Below are 11,094 nucleotides of genomic sequence, written 5' to 3'. Positions count from 1 at the left end.
TTCGTCCAAACTCCCGAACAAAGACTTAATTACAGATTTGGTGTAACGCTAAATTACTTTGTCATGTTTATTGGCAAGTACGCTTCGTCCAAACTCTCGAACAAAGACTTAATTACAGATTTGGTGTAACGCTAAATTACTTTGTCATGTTTATTGGCAAGTACGCTTCGTCCAAACTCCCGAACAAAGACTTAATTACAGATTTGATGTAACGCTAAATTACTGTTATGTTTATTGGCAAGTACGCTTCCGTCCAAACTCCCGAACATAAGACTTAAGTACAGATTTGATGTAATGCTAAATTACTGTCATGTTTATTGGCAAGTATGCTTCCGTCCAAACTCCCGAACAAAGACTTAATTACAGATTTGGTGTAACGCTAACTTACTTTGTCATGTTTATTGGCAAATACGCTTCGTCCACACTCCCGAACAAAGACTTAATTACAGATTTGGTGTAACGCTAAATTACTTTGTCATGTTTATTGGCAAGTACGCTTCCATCCAAACTCCCGAACAAAGACTTAATTACAAATTTGGTGTAACACTAAATTACTGTCATGTTTATTGGCAAGTACGCTTCGTCCAAACTCCCGAACAAAGACTTAATTACAGATTTGTTGCATCGCTAAATTACTTTGTAATATTTATTAGCAAGTTCGCTTCTATAAATAATTTTTAGCTTTCTAGAATCCTCTGCCAACATGGAATTTTCAATGAGATATTACCAATGGTGAAAAGTAAGTGTATATCAATTTAAATAATGTGACTTTAAATTAATATTGATTGAAAGATGAGCATTTCACTGTGGAGCACCATATAAATTTCTTCTATATGTATTAAACCTGCCGTTTCTGTATATGTACACAGATATAGAATGTCAAAAGAGTATTATAATTTACAATGAAAGCATAGGATGAAGCCTTTCTAGGCCACATCACATACAAGGTTATGTGAAAAAATAATAAAAAAATCGAATATCGAAAAATTCAGAAACATAATCCATTACGATCAAAACAGCAGCACGATATTTTCAGATAGACTTAAATAATCATATGGTCCCCCTCAAGTTAGCGTGTTTTTCAATTTGTTCCCTTTATTTGGAACTAGTCCCTGAATATTAAAATCATTTTGGTTTTAATCTTAAAGTGAAAATCTACAGAAAAATTTGAAGGAAAATCTGCCGAAACCTTGCAAATTTTAAAGTCGCTGGAAATTTCAAAGGAAAATCCGCAGGAAACCCGCAGATTTTCCTACAGATTTTTATTTTAAGGACTAAAACCAAAAAAATAAAAAAATAAAAGATTTAGGGAACAAATTAAATAACACGTCAACTTGCAGGGACCAAATGACTATTTAAGCGTTTTAGATGCAGGGATCAAATGACTATTTAAGCGTTTTAGATATATATTATAGCTTGACCTTAGCACCAGTGAAGTTATGGTGCTTAGAAGCCTTTACTGCTTTCCTCGTTATGATTTCTTAACCACCTCATAGAATTTGTAATTCGATTCATCTAGAGGATCAACAACCGGCGGCTTTCAGAAAGTTATCAAAGGGACTTGCTGTTGGCAGTTGGAAAAACTGAGGCTGATCTTGATAATCTGCCCCACAAAACAATGGAGCAGGAGTAGAAGTTGGTTGGTATAATTCCACAAAAGTATTATCATCTAGGAGAGAATTGTCCACCTACATGTTACATAAAATTTGATTAGATATTCCATTTTAGTTATATATGTAAATAATAATAATAATAATGGTGTTATGAAGACGTTGGCTATAATAGAAAGGCATGTTATATATCTAAATGAAAACATATATATTTACTAAATGTGGATACAAAAGCAAGCAAGTACCTTCAAGGGATCCTCATGGGAAGATGAATCCGTGTTTTTCGTTTCAATGTCTGGAGTTGGTAAAGTGGAGTTTGCTGAACTTTTTTGTGCCTGATCGGCAGTACTCATCAATCTAGACATTTTGTTCTTTCCCACCATAAGTACCTCGCAGTTATCAGCCATATCCTCATAAGGCGTATTAAATGCAGTCGATACAGAAATCCTCCCAGCAGGATGAGATGGGTCGAAAACCTGCGATCAAAAGTGTGGGGCCAAATTTCGTGTCATTGATAAGAGAAGAGCTTATAATGCTATCCAATGAACACAAATGTATGAGGGGAAAAATTGTGTCACATACTAGTTCTAAAAGTTGATTGGCACTCAAAAGATTAGGGACCTCCGTGGACAACCTTGGAGTTTGTTTTAATTGAGTTTCAAATAGTTCATAAATAAAATCATCATCAACTACTGAAGTATCCTGAAAAATGTTAAAGTAACAACATCGGTCAGAAGTTGGAATTATAAACAAAGAAAAGAAAAAGATCAGAACAAAGTTAATTATTTTGGAACAAAATCCATCCTTCAGAAATCCACATGACACACCTTTCTGGGAATTTTCATGTTCAACTGAGATCCAATCTTACACGTATCATCCGGTGAAAATTCTTCTAGCAGCTTCTCCCTTACTGACAGTAATTCCGCCTGTACAAAACACCAAAGGTTCAAATGTTGAGAAGTGTGAATATATTTTACCCCGCGACAATTGAAGGCTTAGTGTACAAGACGCAGGAGCTTTACTTTTGAAAAAATGTCCAAGCTTCTGACGATTTCAGATGCAAAGCATTCCTGCATTTGGTGTACAGAAGAAAATAATTCCAAAAGTGTGTGTGTGGCCCTTTCATCATCTTCTTTTGATCCATAGCTGATGGTCAGATTGTCAGGTGTAAAGCTGACAGCCTGCAATTTGTCTTCAACCAAATGAAGGAAGGGGTCAACCTGATTCCAGAATGTAAAAACTAAGGGGTTATAAGTTGCTTTATTTCCGATAATCCCCTAAACGAGAATCCAGGATCATTGCAGTCCTTCATTTGTTGTCTTTTTGCACTTTTTTTGGTTAAAAAAAATTAAGAATCCGAGATCACATCTTTGAAGTTAACAGCAAATGTTAACCAGCGCCTTATTTAACATGTTGCTTTCTTATGAACAATTTTTAGTTTTTATTCCTTAATCAGTGCCCTATCTATTCATTTGATTGCTTGATCTTAGACATCACAATGTTGTTAACACATATATATGTATATATTTTCTGTATATATTATCCCTATACATCAACATTGAATTATGGTTTTAAGACCTCCATAATTGGCTTACTATGAGGCATAACGTTGCAGGAAATTTCATAAATGTCTTACCTTTCTCTCTGTAAGCACTTCCTTGGTACTTTGGACAAGAGGGACAATGTTGTATGTTTTTGAAGAAAACATAATCATTGAAACTGCCAATGTATAAAGTGATCTCCGACGAGATGGTGGCAATGGCCCTACAAAAACAGTAGAAATAAGAGCTGAAAGGAATGATATGCCAACATTACAGTAAGTTTGTACTATCTTGGTATTTGTTTCACATCCATTCCTAATAGAAATGTATCTGGTTTCTAGTAAAATGGATATATAGAATATTTTTGAAATGGTAGCTTCTTTTGCAAGACCTGCTTGGTAAACAATGTGTAATTCATCAAAAGTCCCTTTTTCTTCAGAAATTTACCAAGAAATCTTCCAATCACAATGGACAAACTCAAGATAACCTAAGGAGCTTTTGCATCTTTTCTCTTTTTTACTAATAGCCCTAACCGTCTTCCTCAAAAATCCTTTCTTCCTTGCAAAACAAAGTAACCCCTCCTATAATCCAAACCAATCACTTGTCCTCCACAGTCCATGTCAAGAGCAATAGGAGCTGCAGCGGCAAACATGGTGGGGTGGCTACAATCTAGATTATTGCGGCTCAAAATCGGCATTTAATAGCTTTCGCTAACAAATAATCTTTTAGTCTAAACCTAATTTTTAAGCTGAAAATTTTATTTCCTACCAATACACATCATGTATCAATAGTGCCTACCTATCAAATTAGATCAGTGCAAAGGAAAATCTAATTTAAGTTTATCATAACTGAAAGCTCACCTTCTTTAAGAGAAATATTCCATAGAGAAAACGCAAGCTGAAAAGTCCGAACTATTAACTCATGAGAAGAACTCTGCAACGACAAAATAAATTTGAAAAATTATTTAAAAGAAAAGTACAGCTGTATGCAGCCTTAAATCTTATCTTTATGTCGGCAGTATGATCCCTGAATAATGCAAACAGACTTACTAGATCTTAGCAAGAATAATTTAAAATTAATACTATAAGTAACATCACGGACATTAATGTCCCACAATACATTCACAAGCACAATATGAAATCCATGGTACCATTATAGTTTATAGGGAAATAGAGTAGTAAAATTATACAAGTAATAGCGTTACATCAAACCAGTCGGTAACAACTCCACAAAACATGCTACAACTAACCTAGTTCCGTTAAGTCACAAGTGACTATTGGCTTGTCCACCATTTTGGAAGCTGTAAAATGCTGACTACATTGTACAAGTACAACTAATCCTGAGTATTGGCTTGTCCCCGTTTCCCCCACATTTTCCGTGTTATGAGAAAAGTTGAAAATTGGAATATTCAAACGTCAAGCATAAAATATAGTAAAAAAATTGCAAGTATCGCGTATTATCATGAAAAAGGAAACATAAAAGTAGCACCATACAAAGAGAAGAAGCCTTTTAAAATTTATTTTCAGATCATATAAGAAGATATAGCATAATCATGAATTCAGTTATTACCTTAGCTCTAGAAACAAGCAACACCAAGCTGTATGTAAGAGCAATTGCTTCATAGTTTACAGGCATATTTTCAGGAGATATAGACTGTGCCCAAATTGATGATACCAATCGGGTTATCTGATGCCTACTCAGCTTCAGCGCAGCAACTTCCTGTTCTCAAGTGAAAAGAAGACCATCAGTAATGTTAATCATGATAACATCCAATTCAAGCTAACGTAAGAAGAGAATCCTGTGGTTAGAGTTGAGTTTAGTCATGATAACATCATATCTGTAGTGTATACTCAAATGCAAGACTCACCAAGTTCTGTTTATCACTGTTTGCAGTAATTTCGTCCATTTTATTTTTTAGAGGAGGGTTATTCACACTAGAAACCCGACTATGGCTTGACTTCAATCTGTCTATGATGCCAACATTGCCACTGGCTGGTTCAATCTCTCCAGTAACATTTTCTTTGTTATACTGCCTTAATCTTACACTTGAAGAACGTTTCTCCAGTCTTAGTTTCTCAAATATAGAAGCTGAAGAAGTGAAAAAAGAGACTGCTCTAGAAAGTGTTCGTGGAACACCCATTACTTTGGGATTGGAAGCAGTTGGCACAAGAACGACAGAAAAAATACGGTGAGCTACCACTCGTGTCTCATGATCTGGATGGACCATAGCCAAAAGCAGTTGGTGAAACAATGCCTCAGGGAATGCCTATGGAGGAAAATAGAGTTACTTTTAGAATCAAATTTATCTATGAAACTTAAAGCCACAAACCAAAGAGGAAAGAATTAAAGCATGGATATTCACTCCTTGCCTTTTTCTGATACGACAGGTTTTGTAAGGTGGCTACAATTTGAGCCGTCCGATAGACAGCATAGACCGTGGTTCGGGATGTCATTGTAATTGTTGAGATATTCTCTAACATCACAGCCATAACATCAATAATTGGGTCTGCTTCTCCAACCTGTTTATGAGTAGCAGCTTATACTTTTCCTTTTACCCTTATGGAAAATCTAATATTGATAAGTTATATATATGTATATAACAGCATTCATCTAAGTTTGGAAAACAGCATAACACCAACAAACCATTAAATACTTCAAGTATTGTGAAGGCTTAGGCATAAAGTTGATTAGAAGCTATGGGAAGAGTGAGGTACCTTATTTACTAACTGAACAAGGCATTTATCCACTACTTTTCTGAAATCCTTATTCCAATTGATTACACCAGTCTCCAGATTTGAGCTATCTAGGAAACCATGTATGGTCTTCCGCAAATGTCTCATCATGTCACTTACTGCGCCAATTATTGATACAGAAGGTTGGACCTTTGCATATTGAGCCAATGAAGTGACCACCTCAACAATGTCCAGCTGCATGTTGGGTTCTTTAAGAACAGTTTTATGATCTAGATGCTTAATTAACATTGACAGCAATACATGTGTGTTTTTCTCTGCAACAACCAGATGAAAGAAAAATGATAGAGAAAAATTGGAGTAATTAACTAATGACTATATGATATAAGAGAAGTTTATTCAAGCAAGAAAAATAGTATACCAGAATCATCCATCAAAAATAGTATGTCCTTCAACACAGAAAAAGCAAGACCGTGGTTAATAGACCACAAATTGCCGTTATCGAAGTACCGGAACAACGATTCCATTACGCGACGTATAGTAGTCCCTTCCGTGGCTAAATTGGCCATACTATGCAGGCAAACCCCGGACCAAAAAGAGGGTTTCCCGTCATCTTCCCTGCATTGGTTTATGAAACATAAACAATGAAAGTTAATGAAATAAATAGATGACAATCCATTTCAAAGATTTTCTGCTGATGAAAGCAATTACATTGCAAAATTTACTTCGCCTTTGTCGTTAACAACTTCACTCCAAGATGGGTTTCTCTTTTTGACATCTGACAAAGGAGAGATTTGACCCTCATTGGCAGTGTCGTGATCCAACTTAGTCTCACTACCTTGTTCCTCATGGTCAAGACTAGCTGAATTTTCCTTAGGAACTTCATAGTTTTCCAAGACAGCTGCAACAATCTAAAATGCAGTAGAAATTATCACAATAGATCAAACAATATATTTGATGGTTTTTATCAAAACCGATATGTATTATATGAGGATACAATAAAACTCGCAAGTAAAAGTCAGCCACACTAGACTTACCTAGCAGGAGATGAAACAATGTATAATAAGCTGATATGAGAGATCGCAGACATGATCCAAATCGATGGTTTTTATCAAAGCCAATATATATTATATGAGGATACAATAAAACTCGCAAGTAAGAGTCCCTCACTTTTATAAAGCTAATACATGATGACAAAATAGTATGAAATTTTGTCGATTTGATAGAGATTGACTTATAGAAGGGATATTACAAAATGTAGCCTGTAAAATTCCATAGAATGCAATAGGAGCTCTAGATTCCTAACATTGATTTGTGATATATAGTTTTGAAAATGCACTGAACATATATATTGATTGATACAAGTTCCAACATGATGTTGTAGCATTTCACATGCAGGTTAAACAAAGTAGTGGATGACAAGTTATAAATTATTTATCACCCACATGTTATCCAGTACCATTACCATATCATTCTGAGGCACACCTGTATTGTAGTTAGAAGTATTTGGAGAAAAATAGGCAGATCACACAATATAGTATGTCCACAATTTTCTGTAACTAAATATATATTCTCTCTATAAAGAAAGGCATAAACTTTACTATAAGCAGATATTTGAACAATCAGAAAACTAAGTAGTCATAACATTAAAGAAGCAAATAATCTACTTACATTATCAAACTCAACTGATATGTGAGAGTGTTCCCCCATAAACCGAACCTACAGAGCAAAGTTAGTTGAATTAATTCTGAAGAATATGTATACAGATTATACTACCCTAGAACAAAGGAGTTAAATTAATCACATGGTCAAATTTTATATAAGATAAAATTATTGGACAATTCATACAAGATCACAAACTTATTGGACAACTTAATATAAAATTGGAAATATACTCTAAGTGTATTTGGACTTCATAAAGAAAATATTAAAAAGAAAACACTCCAACTCTTGTTGTACAAGCATGATCATGAAGCTCATTTGATTCCTCACAAATATGCAACACGTTGTTGTTCAAGTTCTTATCTAAATGTTAATGAGTAATGACAATGGTGGAATCATTAAATAAATACCATTGATGAAAGAGCTTTCAAACCAACTGAACGACAAATTCTAGCCCTTTCATCTTCCCCAGTTTCTTGAGCTAATTGACAGAGCTTCGGAATAACACCTTCTAAGCTGAATAGGTAACTTCCATCAACCTGCAAAATTTTAAATATATCCAACTCAAGTATTCTTCTGGTAAAAAATTTGAAGGATTACGAGAAATTTCAGCTGTTATTTTATATTATTAGTTCACGTAAATCAAAACTTGTATCAGCAGCAGAAGTGAAACAAACCTGATTATTTACAAAATCAAAAAGAACGTTACATCCAATAACTCTCATTTCATCCTGCCGTGTTTGATCCAGCAGGGTTTGGATAATACTTAGTAAGCTACTAGCAAACAATGGCCTATCAACAAACATAGAAACAATAAATGCACCACATGTTTTAAGTCTTTAAATTCCACGACTTTAACCAAAGAGCAAAAAAAAGAACATCATGTATAATTAACAGCTATTAACTGCAAGGATATTTTAACAGTCATGTATAAAGCCATCCAATACAAGCATAAAATAAGATAGATATGAACTCACATTTGTTCTTTACAAGAAAACAGAAATTTCTTGTAGATACACATGACAATTTTTGTTGAGCGAATATTCTCATTCCGTAGCTCCTTGTAACACCTTTGCTCAAGGGCATTAAAAATCTGATCACCAATTACACAACTTAGTGAGCATTCAAACAACCTTTAAGCATTTAGGAACTGGAGTGTTTCATAATAAAGTAATCAAAAGAAATTGTTATCATCCAATTCCTGTAAAAAAGAATAGAGAAATAAAAGAATGATACATATCCAAATGAAAAGGTATAAAAATATTATTCATGAGAGTAATGCTAAATGTTACAAACACATTTTATAACAAACCACAAGAAGATATACAAGGATTACTTAAAAAGACAAAATAGCATTGCTTCTGTCTATCGTGGGTGGATAGATGTAAAAGTAAGCCAATGAAAGTGTTTGTGTTACTACGTAGTAATAAGCATTTCCCTTTCATAATTTCGCAGGAAGGTCTTTTTTTAAAAATGATGATTCAAAGAAAAGAGGCAATGATTTGATATTTGAAATATAATAGTACCATGTCAAACCTAAAGAAAATTGATTCAAAGAGAATTATACAACTGACGATTTTTGAGTGGGAATAAAAGAAAGACATTATGATTACCACTTGTCAGTTCAAAATAAGAAACATATTTACAACAATATAGATTAGAAAACTACCCATCATGCAAATTTTACACTTTTCTAATCGGGCTCAGAGGTGATTTCTCTACTATTGTTGAATATATATAGATCATATGTAATAGTTTTAATGACAAACAAGCGTCTTCTTCTTGTTAAAATATTTCATACCTTTGGGATGCGTAAAGGATTTTTGGAAGCATAATCACAAAGTTTTCCTATTGCCCTATCATTTGGCTCTTCTTCCTGTGTCACCTCATTAACAAAATAAAAAGAAAATCAATACAGCCAGTAAATCACGAGACAGACATACAAACATGTACAATAATAACCAAAAGAAAGTCAATTAAAGAAACATATGCATATCGCTTGTTTAATTTTATGTGCCACATAAACCTATAGGTCACCATCATGTAAAATTAGATCTTTCAGTTAATATATAAAAATACCAAGCTTTCATTGTTTAGCTACATGGAGGCATTAATAGTATATGCATCACATAAATAGGAATATCTACCTGCCTTCAACTTCACTAACTTACTTACCACAATTAACATCAATCCACACAAAGTCAAAATTTATTGCATGTAATTACTTCCTTCAACATGGCTAGTTGGCTACATTACATGAATTTGCCTCTTCTAAAGTTTAACTTGCTTTAGAGAGTTAAGTTAAGTAATCTCCCTCAACAGTTGATGAGAAAATCAATGGTTGATGACCACATGCATAACAAATTATTAAAATATAAACATTGATTTTCTAGTCAAAAGTTGACATTACTTACTTTACATCTAAAGTTAATTGTTTGCATTAGAGAAGCAAAATTGATTATACATACGCAATGTGACATGAATGACTAAAGAGATATTGAACCGGCCGAAAAGTAAATCAAACGGAAAACAGAAAAACGCGGACCTGATTACGAGGGAAAATGTCAGCAATGAGCTTCTTGTACCTCTTGACAGGTTGTCTGGACCTAGCCCTCAAAGAAGGGCAAAAGAAGCAAAGAGTACCACAAGCAGGCAGAACTTGGCGGGAAACAACACCAGAAATGGTAGCCATTAGGAATTATCAAAAATATCAACCAATTGATTAATTTTCAAAATATTTCAAAAAATCTAAACCAAGTTAGGCTCGAAATTATGCTCTCTTTCCCTTCTTACACCAATCAGATAAATCCGATTTTAAACGTGAAGAAGGGAAAGAAAGGGCAAAACATCAAACAGGTAGCCTGCAAATTGAATCACCACCCTGCAAATATCAAAATCTGAACGTAATTAAACTTAGCCTGAAATTCAAAAATGCAGCACTAGAATTTGATCCAATAAAAGATAATAAACACACACAAAAAAATGTACCAATATATTATGCATAAAGAAGGTGTGGAATTGGGGAATTGCTAAAAACAAGAAAACATTTTGAGAAAGAAAAAAACTGGTATGAATTGAAGAATGTGATGATGATACATGAATGTATGTGGTTAGGTTTTTGAAGAAAGAATTGTTTGTAATGAAAAAAAGAGGGAAAATGGAGGAAAGGGAAATGTGAAGAACATTGAAATGGTTTCTGGGAACCACATTTACCCTCCTCCTTTTCCTTCTCCTTTTCTTCTTCTATGGTTTATGCTAATTTTTATTTTTTTGATAATTGATTTATGCTAATAATTGATTGATTAAATTAATTATGTTTTTCAAAACAACAAAAAATAGTTATTGTGTGGCACGTCAAGAAGTTCCACACAATCAGATACGATACGAATTATTGCATCAAGAAGCATCATGTATGAATAAATAACTATTAAAAACAATTCGTAAGATAGAGAAAGAAAAAAAATTAGTATTTGAAATTAAGAATTTTGTCTTACAAAATAATTATTGATTAAAATAAAATAGATATTTTATTGATAGTGATCCGTGAATTAAAACAGGACCAATTATTTTTAATTATTGTTTAAAAATAAA

General features: G+C 33.6%; 1 protein-coding gene across 3 annotated transcripts; it reads right to left on the bottom strand.

The window, feature by feature from the left end:
* Positions 1-799: 799 nt before the first annotated feature.
* Positions 800-10,887, bottom strand: LOC127126317 (protein SEMI-ROLLED LEAF 2). 3 transcript variants are annotated; one of them, XM_051055227.1, is made up of 20 exons: positions 10,492-10,887; positions 10,049-10,384; positions 9,305-9,379; positions 8,481-8,596; positions 8,181-8,295; positions 7,914-8,042; positions 7,513-7,560; positions 6,553-6,752; positions 6,263-6,459; positions 5,866-6,158; positions 5,521-5,670; positions 5,019-5,417; positions 4,721-4,870; positions 4,012-4,084; positions 3,247-3,374; positions 2,633-2,791; positions 2,438-2,536; positions 2,193-2,312; positions 1,856-2,086; positions 800-1,688 (listed from the first exon to the last, which is right to left on the bottom strand). In XM_051055227.1, the coding sequence occupies exons 2-20, from the start codon at positions 10,193-10,195 to the stop codon at positions 1,524-1,526; spliced, it is 2,994 nt and encodes a 997-aa protein (XP_050911184.1). In that variant the 5' UTR covers positions 10,196-10,384; positions 10,492-10,887; the 3' UTR covers positions 800-1,523. The 3 variants fall into 3 exon arrangements, with proteins under 3 accessions (XP_050911184.1, XP_050911183.1, XP_050911182.1); XM_051055226.1 differs by having other exon boundaries at positions 2,633-2,830; positions 10,049-10,400; positions 10,492-10,886; XM_051055225.1 differs by having other exon boundaries at positions 2,633-2,830; positions 10,492-10,886.
* Between the last annotated feature and the right edge of the window lie 207 nt (positions 10,888-11,094).

This window comes from Lathyrus oleraceus, chromosome 3, assembly GCF_024323335.1.
Source record: "Lathyrus oleraceus cultivar Zhongwan6 chromosome 3, CAAS_Psat_ZW6_1.0, whole genome shotgun sequence".
In the NCBI taxonomy this organism is placed as follows: domain Eukaryota; kingdom Viridiplantae; phylum Streptophyta; class Magnoliopsida; order Fabales; family Fabaceae; genus Lathyrus; species Lathyrus oleraceus.
This window is presented reverse-complemented; position numbering and strand designations above follow the sequence as displayed.